We start from the raw sequence: 20277 nt of genomic DNA on the forward strand, positions 1-20277 counted from the left end.
CACGTTTTTGCTCTCCTGTCCTGGCTATCAACCTGTTTTTCCGTCCTTGACACCGCCATATCCCGCTTCGGAAGATCCACTTCCGTATTCGGATCACGATCCGATTGCGTGAGCGGCCGGCTTCCCGCGTCCACCGAACACCGGATCAATAGACTTGTGGTTAGAGCTACACATTTGGGTCCTGATTCCGTTCTGACAAAAACCACAGCCGCATCGATCTGCTAGGATCAATTTTCAATAAGTGGAGGGACACAGCACATTTTCCGATAATTGTTTTTAATGTTACAAAAATCGAAAACGTCATCACAAATGCCATTTGCTTCACGACTATTCACTTCTCTGTCGATAACAAAATACAGTACCCATTATACCCTTCAGTCACATTCATTCTACTTGAAAAGCACAAAACAAAAAGGATATTGACGGCGGAAGAGATGAAAGATGGACTCTTGAATACAGACGAATTCCAGCTAGATCTATGATTGATGGCTGGAGACTGGGGTGTGGGTGCGAGGACTGCGAGGTGTCGGATTGTTTTGTTTGCTACAATATGATGCTTCGTTTTAGGCCGCTGCTTTGATTCATGGGATGTCACAACCTTTGTCAGTCTGCAGCTGATGTCATTTTTCCTGTACGGCAATGATAGTTTGTTCTGTGTGGGCAATTTGTGCGTAAACACACGTGAAGAACGTGTCTGAATGGGGTTGCCGTGGAGATGAAATTGCCCTTCCAAAAAAACTCTTATAAGAGAAGAATCATTTCAATAGGTCTCACACATACTCAAATCTAGATTTTTCAAAACGTTTTTTTTAACCTTGAAGATTTTTGTTTTGTTTTGTCATTTTTTTTTTGGGTTGTGGGCATACAGGGAAGTTAGTCTTCATATTCCATTGCAGGGTAGTCGAACTAATTTTGACTCAAAGGATACTTAAAAACCGTTATCACAAGGTCCGGACTATCAGTCAAGTCAAGTTCATTTGTATAGCCATTAATCAAAGTCTCAAAGGGATGATTTTTGTATTATTTTCATAGTAGTATTTTTGTAGCATTTCTGTAGTATTTTTCCAGTATTTCCATAAGAGTATTTCTGTAGTGTTTCTGTAGTAATTTCATAGTAGTATTTCTGTCGTATTTTTGTAGCATTTCCATTGTAGTATTCCTGTAGTATTTTTTTTGTAATTTCCATTGTAGCATTTTTGTAGCATTTCTGTAGTAATTTCATGGTAGTATTTCTGTAGCATTTCTGTAGTATTTTTGTAGCATTTCCATAGTAGTATTTCTGTAGTATTTTTTTTATAATTTCCATAGTAGCATTTTTGTAGCATCTCTGTAGTAATTTCATAGTAGTATTTGTGTAGGATTTCTGTATTATTTTTTTATTATTTCCATAGTTGTATTTCTGTAGTGTTTCTGTAGTAATTTCATAGTAGTATTTCTGTATCATTTCTGTAGTATTTTTGTAGCATTTCCATAGTAGTATTTCTGTAGTATTTTTTTAAATAATTTCCATAGTAGTATTTTTGTAGCATTTCCATAGTAGCATTTCTGTATTATTTTTTTTATTATTTCCATAGTTGTATTTCTGTAGTGTTTCTGTAGTAATTTCATAGTAGTATTTCTGTAGTATTTCTATAGTATTTTGTAGCATTTACATAGTAGTATTTCTGTAGTATTTTTGTATAATTTCCATAGTAGTATTTTGTAGCATTTCTGTAGTAATTTCATAGTAGTATTTCTGTAGAATTTCTGTAGTATTTCTATAGTATTTTGTAGTATTTCCATGGTAGTATTTTTGAAGCGTTTTTGTAGCTTTTCCATAGTCATTTCATAGAAGTATTTCTCTAGCATTCCTGTCGTAATTTTGTAGCATTTCCATAGTAGTAGTTTTGTAGTATTTCCATTGTATTATTTCTGTCATATTTTTGTAGTATTTCCATCGCAGTATTTTTGATTTTTTTTGTACCATTTTCGTAGCATTTCTGTCGTATTTCTGTAGTATTTTTGTATTATATCCATAGGAGTATTTTTGTAGTATTTCCATTGTAGTATTTCAATAGTAGTATTTCTGGAGCATTTCTGTAGTATTTCCATCAGAGGAAAAAAGGATGGAGAGACAGACAAAGAAAGAGAGAGAAAGAAAGAAACCGAAAGAAAGAAAGCTAGAGACAGTAAGAAAGAGAGAGACAAAAAAAAGACAGAGAAAAATAGAGAGGAAAAAAAGAGCAAGCGAGAGAGAGAGAGACAAGGAGGAAGAGAAAGAGAGAGAGAGAAGGAGAGAGAAAGAGGGAGATAAAAAGGGAAACATCTATTCACATCTATTATAGAAAGGAGCTAAATCCTCTTTGAACGTCCACTATATTTTTAATAGTGTATTTTTTTTAAATCAAGTCGAGTGCAATTGTTTGCCTAAAACAGCGCCACTGCAACTTTCATCTTCAATAAAATAACATCGGGATGTTTCATCAAATGTTCTCTGGTCGATAAATGCTTTGGGAGTGGCGCTTAGATTGGTGACATCCAGTGGACATATTTTAAAGTGCAGGTTGTTGTTTCACAAGATTCTCTCAGTTTTGTCCCGCGGGGTCGGATTAAATCCGTTAGCGGGCCTGAAGACCTTGTATTTTATTTACTCTTTAATTTTTTTTGTCTTTTGACAACCAGAAACCTAAGTCCCCTGTGCCATAGTGCCCAATATGTCGGTGAGCATGCACCGCTTCCCCTCGTCCTCGCCTCCATACATGCTAAATGCATCTAGGTCAGACATCACTCTTGCACACAGGTCTGACTAAGTGAATGGCTGAAGGCCATGACACACAACCGAGCGTACGCACACACAAAGACATACTGTCGCCATGACAACGCAGTGTAAACAACCATCCGCGGGGACAACCAGATTGGTCTGGTCTTAAATAAATAATGATTTGTGTGCTTCTGAGGGTGTGCGCGCCTGTTATAAGAGGCGTTTTTCAAAACAGACTTGTGAAGATTTTGCACGGTCGATTTCTACTGGCATTCGACCGTTTGATGCCAGAGGTATACAGTTTAAATAAGCCAGGTCAATGTGGAAGTCTGGTTTGGAAATCACTGATCACAGATGTCCGTGGAGGGAATTTGGATTTGGGTTTATCACAGTTTTTGAGTAGAAAGTAAGATCAAGGTGAAGATTTTACACAGTTCATTTGAACTGCGATCCAATTGTTCACTGCCACAGACGTATATACCGTAAAATCCGGACTGTAGAGCGCACCTGATTATAAGCCGCACGCACTATATTTTACGGGCATTATTGGTTTTGTCCTTACACAAGTCGCACCTGTATATAAGCCACATGCGCCCATATTAAAACATGTAGAAAAGTCAAAAGCTTATCCCTAATTTGACTAGGTGCCGCGATGGTAACTTTTTATTTTTTATTTTATTTTTTTTTTTGGTTTGAACAAATTTATTGACACTAATAACAGAAAACAATCATGACAATCTCAACAGCAATTAAGCACATTCACAATATTATATTCCAATATTTTTTTTTGGTTTGACTATGAATATAGTATACAATCCAAACACCACAATCGGCTACATGAACGGAAAATGATACCTGTAATTAGAATTTAATGCAGACCTTTAAAGTCCGGGTCCTGTTGAAAGTAATCCAATGAAAAAAATGTATATTTCCAAAGTTAAGGGTGGGAAAAATATATACCGGTATCCACTATTGTCCGCTGCAACAACAAACAGATTTAACTCAGCTTCACCCCACTTCCCGTCAGCCCGCGTTTGCTCCGCCCCTTCTTTTTGATTCGCTCGTAGAAAACATATCACAATAAGTCTCTAAAATAAATACATTACAAAAATATACAGTTGCAAATACATATTATACATGGTTACACATATTTACAAAGAAAGACGGTACACCGAGAGAGTTTTTAAAGCTTTAATAATAATAATATAATTTTCATCCCAAACCCTGCCTGTAAAACGTACCAACGCGCTACTAATAACACGCTCGCAACACATCACGCGTATCTGTTAAAAAAGCCATACCGCAATTGCGAAATACGAAATATGCTTGATTGCTGTTAAGATTGTCGAGAAGGGATGTTCAAACTTCACATTGTTTGTTTGCTGTTATTAGTGTCAATAAATTTGTTCAAACCAAAAAAATTCACGGTTAACCATCCTCATCTTTCTCCTTATAACTGCCGCCATCAAGGGCGACTTCCTCATTATCGGAAAGAACCTTTGTCAGACTGACAATTCGTACGCTGTCTACCTCGGCACATTGATTCCACCGGTCTAAACTTTACCTTTTGTACTCGTGTGCTGCTGGTGGCAGTTAGAAAAATTACATAAATTGGCCGCTTCACTGAATAAGCCGCAGGGCTGAACATTTGGGGAAAATGTAGCGGCTTATAGTCCGGAATTTACGGTATACATCTAGCGAGTAAATGTAGAAGTCCTGTTTGGAAACCACAGAGAGTGAACGGACATCAGTGTCGGGCATTTGGATTTGAGTTTAGCACAGCTTTCAAGTGGGGGATAAGATTGAGTTTAAGATTTCGCACAGTTGATTTCGCGCGGATCCGTTTAGTACCGCAGACTTATATAGCTGTCAAGTGGATATGGCAGTCCCCTCAGGAAATCCCTGAGTGGGAACGAATGGTCCGTGGAAGGCATTCAGATTTGAGTTCAGTACAGTGCGGACAATAAGATTCAGGTGACAATTTTGCAGTCAATTTCAACTGGCATCCAACCATTTAATGTCACAGATGTATATATTTGCCAAATGTATGTGGAAGTCGGGTTTGGAAACCACTGAGAGTGAACATGGGTGCGTGGTGCCAATTTGGATTTGTGTTTAACATAGTTTTTGAGTGGAAAATGAGATTAAGAGGGGACTTGAATCCCCTCACATTATGAATGAAGGGTAGAACAGTGGACAAGTTTAACATCCGATAGTAGTCTGTGGGTGTTGAAAGATCAAAATGGCTACCCTCCGAGTCTCGGGCTGGGTGCCCTGCCCCAAAACCACCAAGTTGGTAAGATTTTTGAGACAGAGGGAACATTATTAAGTATTTAAAAAATGCATTGTTATATTATTCATTTTCATGTAAATTGGCTTATCATTCAAAATGTTTTTTCAGTGAATGAAGTGTTTTTTGCCACCAGGTGGTTCTAAATCAGGGGTTGGCAAACTACGGCCTGTGGGCCACTGACAGGCTTTTTTAAAAAAAAATATGTGTTCGTATATAATTATATTTATTATCATACTGTTTCAAATTCAATGTCATGAAATCAATTATTTTGAAAATATATATAAAATCATGGGCAGTGGTTAGCGCGTGTGAAGCACAGTTCTGAGGTCAAGAGATCGAACTTTCCTGTGTGGAGTTTGCATCTTCTCCCCGTGCTTGTGTGGGTGTCCTCCGGGCACTCCGGTTTCCTCCCAGATTCCAAAAATATGCATGTCAGGTTAATTGGCCGGTCCAAATTGTCCCTAAGTGTGAATGAGTGAGCGAATTGTCTGTCTCTGTGTGCCCTGTGACTGGCTGGCAACCAGTTCAGGGTGTCCCCTGCCCACTGCCTGAAGACAGCTGGGGATGGGCTCCAGCACCCCCGTGACCCTACTGAGGACAATCGATGCAGATAATGGGGATATAAAAGCATCTAGCACGTAACTGTAGATGTCTGTATATGTTTTTATTCATAAATGCCAATGAGAAAAATTGGATAGGCCTGCATTAACCTTTTTATTCAAGTTTAGGATTTGAGACTCTGATTAGATTTTTTTTTATCCGCCGATACAATCAATCATATTTTTATCTATGGCCTGCAGCCCCTCTGCCAAATATTTTAACCCAATGCGGCCCGTGACTCAAAAGATTTGCCCACTTCTATGCTAAATGATACAAAATGTCCCTTTAATGCCTTGGTTCTCAACTGGCCTGATTTGAGGATGCACCATTCCACCCTCTTGACGAGCTGCGACCCAAATCAAGAAACAAATTTCCACTTTTTCAATCCAATTAAAAGATTGTACAGTTTAAAGCAGACGTAGTAGAAGAAATACATCTTTAAAAAAAAACAAAAAAACTAATTGACCAGCAAAACTAAAACGACTTCAAGTACTATATATACTCACTATATAAGCCTACATCGCATAAAAGTGACCCCTTAAAATTTCTATAAAATAGCCACACACACACTAAGAAATCCAAAATATAACCAAGGTTGTGTCTAAACATGAAGCATTATTTAATTATGTAGTTAATAAAGAAGTATATACTGGTAAAAAGCTTCAAATTTAAATTTTTTTAAACCATTATCTTAAAGCAGCGCTTCAATGGCACTGGTACACTCATACACCATTTTTGTATTTCGCAACCGTTTCCTTCTTCGACTTGATTGTTGTTGTCACCGTTTTCCACTTATTTTTCCCTCTATCTGTAACTTTCTTAGGACCCATTTTGTATGGGTATAAAAGGGAAATAAAACCAATAAAACCCCAAGTAATTGAGATGTGGTCCCTCTCATAAGCGCCGATTGAACAGTGAGAAGACATTGAGCAGGGCCTTATCAACATCTACTCTTAGACCATCCATTTTTTCTCCTTCTTTTTACCAAGGCAAAGTCTGTGCTGTAAGCCCCTGAAAACGTATGACAGGCCGCAAATGACCCCCTGGCCCTAGTTTGGACACCGCTGGTTGGATTGAGCCTGCCTTTAGGGTTTATACAGTTATTCTTTTAATGGGCGAGGTGTCTGGGAAACGTTCACTGGAGCATTTCCGTCGAAATGCTACGAGCATCCCTGGCGGAGCGAAGTCTAAGTTCGTGGTAACACTGCACAAAACTGTGGTAAATAAAGGTGATGGGTAGCGCTAGAAGGACAATCCCGCTCACCACGCACATCCCCCCCAGTACCCGGCCCCCGACAGTAATGGGGTACACGTCCCCGTACCCCACTGTCGTCATGGAGATAATGACCCACCAGGCGGCGGCGGGGATGCTGGCATAGTCCGGGTTGCGGGCGCCCAAATCCAAACCGTGCTCCAAGAGCTGCGCCAGGGCGCTGTAGATTGCCATGGCGACGCAGACAAACACCATCAGCATCACCATCTCCCGGTAACACCGGCGCAGCGTCAGCCCGAGCGTCTGCAGGCCCAGGAAGTGTCGGGCTAGCTTCATAAGCCAGAAGACGCGCATCATCCGTAAAACGCGGAGGAAAACACCAGCTACCCCCAGCCCGGCGCCCGGCATCCCCGCCCGGGCCATCGCCATGGTGACGTAATAAGGCGTGATGGCCACGACGTCGATGATGTTGAGCGGCCGACGCAGGAAGTCCCACTTGTTCCGAGCGACCAGGAAGCGAACGATGCACTCCGCCGTGAACCAGCCGATGCAAACGGCCTCCACGATCCTGTCAACAGGAAACGAGAGACGGATTATTATGACTCCGCGCCATTCAGGCAATCAGTCCGCCTGCTAATTACGTGATGCCAGGAAGTGGACCTAAGTAACGCTGAGGAAATTGTCAAGATTTGAAAAATAGGTAAGATCTTAAAGGTATTCCCAAACAGAAGGTTCTTTTCTTTTAATTAGGCACAGAATGTGTACTAGAGATAAGATCTTGGGCCCAAAATTCGGGCCTAAAATGTCTATGATTGGTTCAGGTTTGGCCGGGCTTCTCTCTCGCTGACTTTTATTTTTAATTATCCAATCATCATGTATTCTGTGCAACATGCACAGTGATTGGTGCGTCCATGCGTGTGAGTCCACCATCCGCCATGGCATTTTTGGGTGTGTTTTGCCGTGCATGTCACAGTTGTCTGCACCGCTTATCCTCAGTAGGGTCCCGGGGGTGCTGGAGCCCACCCCAGCCATCTTCGGGCTGTGGGCAGGGGACTCCCTGAACTGGTTGCCAGACAGTTGCAGGGCACACAGAGACAGACAACTCACTGGCTCCTAAGGAAAATTTGTACCAACCAATTAACCTGGAATGCATGTTTTTGCAATGTGGGCGGAAACCCTCACAAGCACGGGGAGAATATGTAAACTTTGCACAGGATTGCTGGTAGCTGGATTTGAACCCATTAACTCAGAACTGTGCCGTGGACGCTCGAACCACTTAGCTGCCGTGCCGCCCCGTGTGTGTCACAGTTAATATAATTTTGGCTGGCTGTCTCCACATTAATGTTAGAGCTACCGAGGCCTTTCCTGTTTTTATCTGCTCCCGGTGGGCTCTTGGTGACCACGTGTATTTTGATCGGCCAGCCGGGCGTGAGCGCCGGTTTTTCTATGTCCTTTAGTTCGTTTTTGGCTGGCTTTGCAGTTGTCCCCAAAGCCAATTCTGCTCGTTGATGGCTCCAGCTGACCCTGGCGGCTCACTGCGTGTGTTTAGTTGGCCAGTCTCGTTTTTTTCCGCTGAGGCTATGGCCACCTTTCGTCAACCTTTCGCTGGATTTTGTAGGCCCGATCTTACCTCTAATTGGAATATACACACAAAATACATGTAGATTTAATGCAAAAAACGTGTACTATTTCCTTTTTTGTATGTTTAAGAAAATGGGAATAGCTGTAAGTCCAAGCCAGAGTATGAGCCCAACCTGAATTTTGGCCCAGGTGAGGCCTAAAATGTCTTTCATTACGTTTGGGTCTGGCTGAGCTATGCTACGCTAACACCAGAGTGCGCCGAAGCGGTTCAAAGCCGTGAGTAATTTTGGCCACGGGCGACCAAGGTCCGTTAAAAAAACAGAAGTCGCTTCATCACAACAATTATTCTTCTAAACTCTTGCAACTCAATGAACTCCCTCCTGTTTCTGTCTATTATCCACCTGTCATTGTTCTTCTTTGTCTTTCTGCCTCTCTTTCTTTCTAGATTTTTAAGGAAGTTTTGCTGCTTTAATTTATGGCTCAATTTTTAACCCTATAAATTACAAACTGCCTTAAAAATGTTCCCGTCAACTCTCAAAAAATTGTCAGTTAATGTAACCGCTGCAGACAGAGAATGATGAAAAATGCAAGTGTTTATACGGTCTTGTTTAACTTTAATTTTTGTCGCGATTGCCATAGCGCCCAATTGGCCCCGCCCGTGTGGCTCCAGCTGCGGCTCGTTGACAGATTGGCTTTCTTTCTATCTAAGCTCAGCGCTTTCACGCTTCCTTTGTCAGCCCGTCAACGAACTTCTGCCACGCAAGATGAGGGTTTCGACTTTGTCCCGTTCCTGTTGGTATTTCCTGTCCGGTATTGTTCTCGTTTATTTTGTCCTGTTTTATTTCGGTTTCCAGTTTTGTTTCTGTCTATTTTTGTCCTGTTTATTATTTTCTCCAGTTTTTGTTCCCGTCTAGTTAGTCCAGTTTATTTTCAATTCCTGTTTCATTATCTATCCTGTCTGTCCTGTCCCGTCCTGTCTGGTATCGACCACATCCGTCCGATATGAACTCGGGCAATTGGTATCGATCTCGTCGGCCTCTGGCTTCCTATTATTTCACGCCAGACTGCTGCCTAACGTGCATGACTCCCCATTTCTCGTAAAATAAAAGGCTTGTGTGAGTAACGTCACGCATTTGGGTTCTGATCCTGGTCTGGTTCTTGACAATTTTGTGGCAAAGACAGGCTTTAATTTGTAATCATAAATCACCTCTCCTCCTCCCGAGTCCTGACCAATAAGAAATGAAATTCCGGGTTGGCTTCGGCTTCGGTCCTGAAAATCCAGTTAATCGGTCGGGCTTGGGCTGGGTCGAGCTTTCATTCCTACGAGCCTGGGTTGAGCTAGATTTTCTGAGCCTGATCCTACCTTTGATTTGAACACGCCAGATGTCAAGTGGATAAGTAAAGGGGGCGAAGGATGACACATTCCTTAACTACCATTGATTACAAAGGTAATTACGAGTGAATTACGATTATCTCAAGCACACGGGCAAACACAATTAAGCCAAGCGGCATAACAAAGTCACGCACACAAAAACATCCCCCAGTGTGTACAAAATATACCAGTGGTCAGGAACATTTTTGACCCAAAGTGCCATATAAGCAAAAATAGTTGGATTTTTTTTGAGGGAGCCACACCATATCAATTCAGACAGAATTCAATTAAACAGCCAAACCTGCTTTCCAGTCCAAAGCTAATTCGTCAAGGCATTTTATTTCACTGTGCGATATTAGCAGGGTTGGGTAGGGTTACTTTAACTTGATTACTTTCAATTACTTTTGGATTACTCCAATACCAAATATGCTAATAAAAGACAAAAGAAACTAAATATGAATAAAATGATGACTCACAACACGTGCTAAGCTTTCTCTCCTTGCATTGATCTCTTTGATCTCCGGCAAAACGAACATAAAATGCGACAGAAACAAAATGAAAATAAATCCAAACAGCTTGCCAACATCATTTTTGCCCTTCCATGTATTCCGTTACTCCCCAAGCCTGCACAAAATTTAGTAATTTTATTCATATTTAGTTTCTTTTGTCTTTTATTAGCATATTTGGTATTGGAGTAATCCAAAAGTATTTGAAAGTAATCAAGTTAAAGTAACCCTACCCAACCCTGGATATTAGATGATTTGATAAAATCTAAGAAATAATAATTATGTGAGAGCCTGTGTCCCATATCAATATAAATATACCACTTAAGAGTGATGAGGCTCAGTTTGGCCGGTCTTTTGTGTCCTAAATAATGGTTTCAAAACAAGTTGTTTTGTAAAAATGTCGCAAAATACTGCAATCGAGGAGACCAACGTATTTATATGCAGTGCAGCTGGGTAAATAGTCAAAACAACAAACTGGCATCCTATGAAAGCTCTTTTTGTATTTGTACATGTGAGTCAAGTCAAGTCAAGTCAAGTCAAATTTATTTATATAGCCCTTAATCACAAAAATGTCTCAAAGGACTGCACAGGATTACAGTTACAAAATTACACAATTACCTGATCTTAAACCAGCATGCGGGCAAGGAAAACTCAAAAACCTCAGTGTGAGGAGAAAAGAGAAACCTTGAGAAAGGACCTCACATGTGGTAATCCCCCTTCCAGGATTGACCAGGGTGAATTACAATTAGCATTACTGTACACATAATAGTAAACATAAGGTAAGATGTTGAAAATGTCCGGAAAGTGCATGACATCAACGACGCCCCCAGCCTGCAAACCAGTCCAGGACCACAATGGAAACAGGACCCACTTGCGTTGCGTTTCTCACAAGTTTCATTAGAAGAAAGAGAAAGGGTTGCGCCCACGATCCGGTGATTGCTGTACGCGGGAAGCAGGTCGCTCTGAACGCGGAAGTGGATCTTCCGTGGCGAGCGATGGCGGTGTCGGGAACGGAAAAACGGGTCAGTAGCCGGGACAGGAGAGCAAAAAGGTGGTCGGGGTCGTAAGCGAGTCGTAAGCCAGCAAAGGAGAGTGGTCGTGGTCAGGGATAAAAGAGGTCGAAAGCCGGGGCAGGAGAGTAGACGTGGTCAGGATCAAAAAACGGGTCGAAGCCGCGGGACAGACAGGATCAAAAAACGGGACAGGTGTGAGTCAGGGTCAAAAAAGGCTTGCCTAGTGTTGACTGAGGTTCGCAGACGGACTGACAAAAGGGGACAGACAGGAGTGGGTACAAATACTGATCGGGAGCTAATCAGAGACCGAGGCAGTTGGCGCCAAAGGAGCGGGCACAGGTGATTCACATCGGTAATCATGACAGTACAAAATTAAAAACAAAAATGTTATCAGTTTATTTGTTTACAACAAAGAAAATCAAAAAATGTTAAACTGAACACAGCATTCTTCGTTTTTTCTCGATGTATTTCCCGAGATGTACTAAAATTAGATAACATGTTTTTCTTGCAGTCTTTCGGCACGGCCACTTTTATGTCCTACTTACTTTCTAGAAAGGCTGGGAGACGGCACCATAGAAATGGAAAATGAAATACGGTACATTCTCATCCTTCACTTGCTCGTTTTCCACCAATCAGAGCTTCCGATAAGAAGAGGCCGAGCAATGAAATTGGTTGCTCCGCTTTCTGAACCGTGTCAAGGACAGCTTAGTACAGATTGCTTTTGTTTCAGATTGTGAAGATGGGATTTTACTGTTGCTCGGTATCCTTGACTTTTTGCTTATCAATGAACTGCTTTTATCTGTACAAACATGCAAAATGAACTGCAAATCGTGAAAATGTTACTAATTTACATGTTTCATCAATTTTTCACTGATGGACTTTTTTTTACATTAAAATAGGTTGGGATACTTAAATTTGGGGTCAAACAAGGAATGTTTGTGATATAATTTGAGCGAACTTGGTTGCATTAAATTAGAGAATACAAACTTCCATTTTGAAATTATGGTAATGATAAGATGTCATCAATTCTGATTAATTAAAACTTGGTCCTTCAAATTTACTCTATTTCTATAGAAGTATAAATTAATTTTGTGCCATTCTCTTTTTTTGCCAATTTTTTAGTTCATTAATATTGATTGGTCAGTCCAGAGGAGGAATATGGAAAAAGAAATAATTTAACATAGTTTGATAATAAACAAACTACAATTTATTTACATGGCAAGGAAAATCGAATTAGCTAAAACAAAGGACATTATTTACAGGAGAAGAGAATGGTGAGGGGTTTCTGCAGTAATTAAAACTCATCAATAAGGCCGATTTGAAGATAATCAACTCGTTTTAATTATCAGGAATGACTTTGTAACGTGTCAGAATGAAAAATTTGTCTGCCCAGGTTTAGGGAATGTTTATTTTGGTTGTCTTAAAGCGACTGTGTATAATTTAGCTAAAAAAAACTTCAAAAATTGAAATTTAATATTATAATATATTCGAAAATACTCCTGGGTCAAGAAGTTTGTACTTCTATTTGACAGTTCCTGCCGTCTTACTGCTGCGGGTACCCAGAAACCTCAAAAAGGCTGGGCAAAAAAAATGGAGGCAAAATGGTATGTTTTGGTTCATTTCAATCTCTGTAGTTTGTCTTCTTCCTTGTGCTTTGTAGCACTAATTTTCGGTTACACAATACAGCAACACCAAGTGGGCAAAAAATACACACTGTCCCTTTAACTGTTTCCCACTTTCATTTGTATTGTGCATGACATTATTTTGTATGTTTTGTTCGTTCTTGTATGGGTGATTGTTTGTTTGGAGCTACATTTTATGTCCGCGTCTTTCTCAGATTTTTCTCTAAAATCAGCAAAATATTTATACTTGATTCACTTTAATGGTTTGCAATCATTTCACCCTGAAAAAAATGCTTTTCGAATATTATTTTGTATTAAAGATACTCTTTTGGTGACACAAATGCTAAATTTTTGTGTCCGCAACTTCCTCGAGAGGTGTAGGCCATAAAGTGTAGAATTATTTTTTTTATTTAATAATTTAATAGAGTACACTAAAATGTATTTCATAATGCAATTAAATGATACGAATTTATATTTTTACTAGCTAAATTGTCCCAGGAGTCATTATCCACCCTGTTAGAATGTGCTCCATTGTACCCCCCAAAAAGACTACAATTCCATAAAAACCATTTACAGGAAGTGACATCATTGATTTTGGCGGGAGTTCAGGTAAGATTCAACTTTTACTTTCCTTAGTTTTTATTACAGAATTTATTATGGAATAACTTTTTGAATTAAAGTTGCAAACAATCACATTTTAGGAATATAACCTTGTTTCTTTTTTATGTGACCGGAGCTGTTTGGTCATTTCAAGCACCTGATTCCATTGTACAAGTGACTGGATGTGATCTATTTTTACTAGGAATGTTTAATTTTTCAGGTCAATAATGACACTCGAATCATGTATAGGCTTTAATACTGTACTAGATACCAATCTTATAAGTTCATAAAATGTATTTCCACCTACTAAAATATGATTGCAGTTTCTTGATTATCAATTTGTCAGTAAAAGGCAGACTAAACTGGCATTGTCTACTCTCACCAGTTCTGATATCTAAAAAAACTTCTTCACTGATACCAATAACTCGAATCTGCAAACACCCATCCATTGGTATAACCAGTACAGAATTATGAGAAAATGCTCATCACTGGGTAAAAACATATCCCTCAAACAGATCTCTATACCTACAGATTAGTGACAGCATTTCAAGTCCTATGAGCATTAGTGGTGGAGTCCCTCAAGGGTCTGTGTTAGGACTTTTATTTTTTTGGGGGGTGGCAAATGACTTATATAATGTATCATCAAAGTTAAAATATATTCTATTTGCTGATGACAATACAATATTAGGCTTGGTTATAAATCTACAGGAATTGTAGGCAGAAATGACACTTAAAAGACTCTCTTTAGCATACTTCCTTCGGGCACTTGTTTATGTATTTACTGTAACAATGGTTGGTTGGATTCCTTAACCATTAGGGTCGTGGGGGCACCATTTCCTGTAGTGTGTCTTGGGCAAGTACAGCCTCCTGGCGCCCATCCCTCTGCAGGCCAATATAAGTTTCGAACCAGGGACCTTTTGCATATATTTAATAATATGTATTCATATAACTGTATTTTAGAGCTGTTTTGTGAGTTTCCTTTTGATTTAAACCCACTGCTATCCGTCCCTTGTTGTCAGTCCGTCTGCGAACCTCAGTGTATACTAGGTTAGCCTTTTTCGCTCCTGACTCCCAACTGTCCCGTTTTCGCTCCCGTCTGTCTCCGGTTACGACCCGTTTTTGATCCCGTCCAGGCTTACGACCCGTTTCTGACTCGACCACGTTTTTGCTCTCCTGTCCCGACCTGTATCGACCTGTTTTTCCGTCCTTGACACCGCCATCGCTCGCTACGGAAGATCCACTTCTGTGTTCGGATCACAATCCGAGTACGAGAGCGACTTGCTTCCCCGCGCCTAGTGTAAAGTTGAGATATGTGCATTTTCTCAGACTTCAATGAACCTGTTTTTATATTCCTAAATGTAAACACAATCTCTCACACACATACATATGGTCACGTTTCAAACATCAGTCTAATTTAGTTAATCTTTTATACGCTTATCCTTTTATTGTGAAGTTGCGCTCGTGTGTGTGTTCCTTTTCCTGTTTTCTGTGACGAATAATAAACCACGCCTACGGAGTGGGTGTTGCAGTCCGCCGGGGAGGCAGCTGGGGTGAGGATGGCTACGTTAGCAGGGCTGCAGCTTTCACGAAGTAGATTAAAACCAAAATAGGTGCTTTTATTTGAGTAATTCTGCCAACAGAGAGTTTATATAATATTTAGCTCTTACAATTGCGAACGCCGGATCGTGAGAAACGTAACGCAATTGGGTCCTGTGTCCGTTCTGGTGCAAACAAGATGTAAAAAAAAAAAAAACTGTAAATCAACACCCGCAGATTGAATTACAGCAGAGGTACTTTTTCCTCTCCCCAAAAATAATTTGGTGAGAATTATGGTGAGACTTTATGTGATTAAGGCATATACAAAAAACATCACTTGTCATGGCTTAATTCTCATTTTTACTTCTGATGTGAGCTTAATTTGCATATTTGAGTCATGAGTGTTTTTAAATAGCTGATAGAAAGCAGCAAACACACTGTGTTGGTATTGGTTTGCGGGTACATATACTTTAAAAGATCCTTGTCAACAAATACATTTTCCCTGAATTTTATACGTTTGTCTGATCATTTCAACTTGTGTCCACTGTTTAACGATTTTTATGCAAAAAATAAAACTCATTTTATTGTTCGACGGATCTTGCCCATTTCAGCTCTACTCTTTAATCTGCTACGTTTAACAGGCCACACTAAATTTTGCTAATATAAGGAGAATACTGAGAAGGATGTTGAAAGAAGTGCTTGTATTGTTTATCCGGTGAATGAAATCATCTTATTCAGACAAATGATTATTGTTTTTATTCTATATAGTCTGTCTTGCTGTGTTTAAAGAGGTGTTGTGTTCGTATAGTTTATTATTGCTTAATAAGGGGAATTGCAATCATAAATAGGGGAAATAATTGGCTGGGGTTAACAGGTATGCACAAATCCCTAATTCTTACTTCGAATGTGTACACTCTCCTTTAACTCTAATAAAAATGACATCACTCGGTCAGCTTACTTTCACCTGCGCTCCATCAACCGTCTGCAGCCCTAACTCACCCCCCACACCACTGCCATTGTCTTCAATTACTGCAATTCCCCCCTCTAGGGTTTACCTCAAAAGGTCCTCTATAAACTTCAGCTGGTCTATAACTTGTCACCAAGACCCCTATATCACATCGCCCCTGTCCTTCAGCAACTTAACTGGGTCCCAATCAACCATAGAATTAACTACAAAATCCACCTCTACACCTCCATGGCCATTAACAACCTTGCCCCTCTCTACCTCTCCGACCTCCTTCACATTGTCACACCATAAGATCATCCTCCTCCCTCCATCTCACTATACCCGCTGCCCATCTCAGCTCCACGAGGAGCAGAGCTTTCAGCCGCTCTGCCCCCCCAGCTCTGGAACTCCTTGCCGTCTGACCTTGGGAATTTTGTCACCTTGTCCACTGTCACATCTGGGCTCAAAACCCACCCTTTTAACTCTACTATGTTTTTATTTGCTATGTATTACTTGCTTGTTTTGTTCTTGCTTTATTGCTGCTGGTAATGTACCATACCTGTCAACCTCTACGGCTCCATGACTGTTGTCGGAGTAATATATTAATATAAACTTATTGCTGGCAAAAATATTAAAGTCGAGGCATTTACAAAGTTTAAAACTACTGCGCAAATGTAGTGAGTCCGGCCCGGCCCCCATCTTGCTTGGCCACCCAGGCCGAACCGACAACATCCGGGTCAGTAGGCGTGTTTATTGCGAGTTCACGCATGAGCAGTGAATGGATGGAGTCGCGCATGCGTATTACATTTCATACAATAGAAAAACATTGAAACGTATTAAAAACAATGGAATTAGACTGAAAATATGGATCTTTGAAATGTGACTATGTGTGTGTGTGTGTGTGTGTGTGTGTGTATGATGATTACTTGCATATTGGAAATAAATAAACAGGTTAAACAAGTTGATTTCATAGCATAGGAATCTGAGAAATACACAACAAAAATAGCTTACTTTACACTGTACAAACTGTTGTATTTTCCCTTACAAAATACAAAATAATCTTACACCATTTTTTCTCTCGAAATGATGCATGATGGGAAATCCCCAGGCGGCAGACGCATGCGCACAGTAGCATCAAACCGCTCGCTTCGTTTGCAACGAAAAAAACGATACCGAGATAGAGGCTACCGCGGCGAACTCGTTAGACTTGATTGATTTGCCGTTTCGTGATAGTCAATGTATACCGGATAGTACCCATCATTGACAAAGTTGCGTTTTTCCGTACAGATTTTCTTGTATGTCGTACATGTCTTAAAATGCATAATATACGTACTTTGTACGGCAAAAACGTACAGGTTGACAGGTATGCTGTACAGCACAGGTGTCAAACAGGCGGCCCGCGGGCCAGATCAGGTCCGCCAAGGGATTGAATCCGGCCCGCGAGACAACACTCAGAGAAGCGCAAGAGAAAAACAAGCCGCAGGTTGAAATATGTCAACTTGATGTCGCCAAAGCCAGGTGCCTCGAACAAAGACACTGTACTTGTATTGATTTCTGTCTCTGTCTCTCTTTTTCTTTTCCACCCCTTTTCTCCCACTCTGCGTCTGTCTCTTTCACTCTCTGTGTCTCTCTTTTCCTCTTCCTTTATTGCTCTTTGTCTCTTTCTCTCTCAGTGTCTTTTAACCTCTATTGCTCTAACCTCCTTTTTTCCTTTTCTCTTTCTCTCTTCATACCCTTGCGCTTTCTTTTCTCTTTTCTCTCCTTCTGTCTTTCTTTCTTCCTCTCCCTTTCTTTTCCCCCTCTCTCACGACTTTTTATCTTTTTGTTTCTCACGCTCTCTCCCTCTCTCTTTTTCTTTCTTTGACCCGCCCTCACTCCCTTTCCTTCCCTCTTTCTCTTATTTCTTTATCTCTCTTTTTCTTTCTCTTTAATCTACTAGTCCGGCCCCCGACAGAATGTTTGTTCTATTGTGTGGCCCCCGAGTTAAAATGAGTTTGACACCCCTGCTGTACAGTGACCTTGGGCATCCTGAAAGGCGCTTTGAAGTAGAATGTATTATCATTATTATTATAAATGTTGGCATAGAGAAGGTGATTACTTATTGTGTCAGAGGTTGATGGGAAATTGTCGTCCAGAATATAAAGGCTTCCGTCTTACCTGTGCTCCTCCACAGTGTTCCTCTTGGCAGTGTCCCAATCGGGAAGCGTACTGGCGCAAAGCATGACCATGGACACTATGACAAAAACGACGGACACGGTGGCCAGCAGCTGCGCCCCGAGCGAGGAGTTGGGTTCCTCGAACGCCCTGCGCGCACTCTCCATCCACCTGGCGCGTCGGGTGCGCGGCATCACCACCGCTGGTTCTCCTACCGGACTCTGGCTCTTTTGGGTCTCCTCCCGCGCGCATCCTAACTGGGATAGCCCCACCTCCGAGAGTCCAATCTCGGACAGCCGCTCGTCCAGACGTTTCTGGCAGCAAGAGTCCAAGTGCGCGCTCTCTAACCCCCAGTAAAGCATCTCGGTGTAGAAGGAGAGCTCGCATACGCCGGGGACGAAGCGCAATTTCCCGGAGCGCACGTAGAGCATGATAAAGACGAAAGCTTGTGCGTGGCGGTCGAAGAAAAACTCGTTGCGCTCGCGGTCGTAGTCGTCGCACAGCTCCAGGACTTCCTTCTCGGTGGCGCACGCGTGGAGGCGGCTGACGCGCCGGAGAGGGAAATCCCGGATCACGTCGCGGGTGAAGGCGTAGCGGGTGCCCCCGACGTTCAAAACACAGATGCTCTTCCCGAACTTCATGGCTCTCTTTGGGCTTTCAGCGACTCTTGGCCGGGTCCATGGTGGAAGATGTGGCACCTGCCGGTCGGGAGAGTCTCATCTGCGTCGATGCCGCCCTGCCCAACACCCCACTGGGGCGTGGTTGGCATCCAAGTGGAGTTGGAGAGAAGTCGATCAGCGTTGGTGCTCCCTGCTTTTCTGCCCTCCTCTCCCCCAACCCCGGAGAGGACTCCCGTTCTCTCTCTCTTTCTCTCCACCCAGGAGTGAACCAATCCCCATCACTGAAAACAAGTCTCGCACACATGTGCGAGAAAGCAGTTTGAAACCTTGAAAAGGGAGATTCATTGATGATCCAGCATCCAGTTTATGCTATATATGCATTTCTTGATGAATTGGTTGCTTGCACAATGGTTCTCTAACGGGGTTATGCCAATGTGGGATTTCTATTCCAATTAAACATATCGCCATTCTTTTATTATTTATTGGAAAAATAAGTCAAAACAATCAGCTAATGTTAAGTATTTTATTATGTAAAAATAATACTAATCTAGGTGTGTTGCATCGTTTGAGGTATCCTTAAAATGTTGAAAGTAGAATATTTTCCCACTAAGTATGCCCAACTGAGTTGAAAGAGCCCTTATTTTTTTATTTTAAAGTGCCTATCTGCGGGCAGCACGGCGGGGCAGTGGTTAGCGCGTGTGCGACACAGTTCTGAGGTCATGAGATCGAACCTCCGGTGTGGAGTTTGCATGTTCTCCCCGTGCTTGCGTGGGTTTTCTCCAGGCACTCCGGTTTCCTCCCACATTCCAAAAACATGCATGTTAGGTTAATTGGCCGGTCACAATTGTCCCTAGGTGTGGATGAGTGAGCGAATTGTCTGTCCCTGTGTGCCCTGCAACTGGCTGGCAACCAGTTCAGGGTGTCCCCTGCCCACTGCCTGAAGATAGCTGGGATGGGCTCCAGCACCCCCGCGACCCTACTGAGGATAAGCGGTGTAGATAATGGATGGATGGATGTCAAAACAATCAGCTCATGTTAAGTATTTTATTATATGAAAATAATACTAATCAAAATCGGGTGCATCGTTAAAAAGTTGTCTAGATTTAAAAACATCCACTTTGGTTACAGATCTTATCTCCAGAGGTAGAACATTTCACGGCACCGTGGCACGGATAGAGTACTCGAGCCTGGAGATTTCTTTTTGGTGCTTGGAGTCACAAATACAACAGCATTTTCCGAGCGGAGAAGCACAGGGAGAAATCAAATCCAAGAGATAAGAGGGGGCAGGACTCCATGCAAACATTTGTGTGTTAGTAAGATAACCTTAAGGTCACAAACTTTTGGAAACTTTTTATGCCATCTATCAGGAGACCAGAGAGCAATACATTACATTAATCAATCTGATAAGTAATAAATGCTTGAATTATCATTTCAGCATTTGATTGTGACAGTATTGGGCGAATCTTTGCAATATTACAAGG

At 41.4% G+C, this 20277-nt stretch overlaps 1 protein-coding gene across 1 annotated transcript; it reads right to left on the reverse strand.

Annotated features, from left to right (window-relative positions):
* Positions 1–259: 259 nt before the first annotated feature.
* Positions 260–18976, reverse strand: kcng3 (potassium voltage-gated channel, subfamily G, member 3). The gene is made up of 2 exons (XM_088324036.1): positions 18180–18976; positions 260–7414 (listed from the first exon to the last, which is right to left on the reverse strand). Exons 1-2 carry the CDS (start codon positions 18815–18817, stop codon positions 6769–6771), a joined length of 1284 nt encoding a protein of 427 aa, XP_088180162.1. The 5' UTR covers positions 18818–18976; the 3' UTR covers positions 260–6768.
* Positions 18977–20277: the final 1301 nt, after the last annotated feature.

This window comes from Urocampus carinirostris, chromosome 19 (genome assembly GCF_059441175.1).
Source record: "Urocampus carinirostris isolate Australia breed hairy pipefish chromosome 19, RoL_Ucar_1.0, whole genome shotgun sequence".
Classification (NCBI taxonomy): domain Eukaryota; kingdom Metazoa; phylum Chordata; class Actinopteri; order Syngnathiformes; family Syngnathidae; genus Urocampus; species Urocampus carinirostris.

What these genes read in the sequence shown, in the direction of transcription:
- kcng3 (XM_088324036.1), bottom strand. Translation starts at nt 18,817, where the DNA reads ATGAAGTTCGGGAAGAGCATCTGTGTTTTGAACGTCGGGGGCACCCGC. An exon ending in AACACTGTGGAGGAGCACAG is followed by an intron (nt 7,415 to 18,179) that starts GTAAGACGGAAG and finishes TCCTGTTGACAG; the next exon opens with GATCGTGGAGGCCGTTTGCA.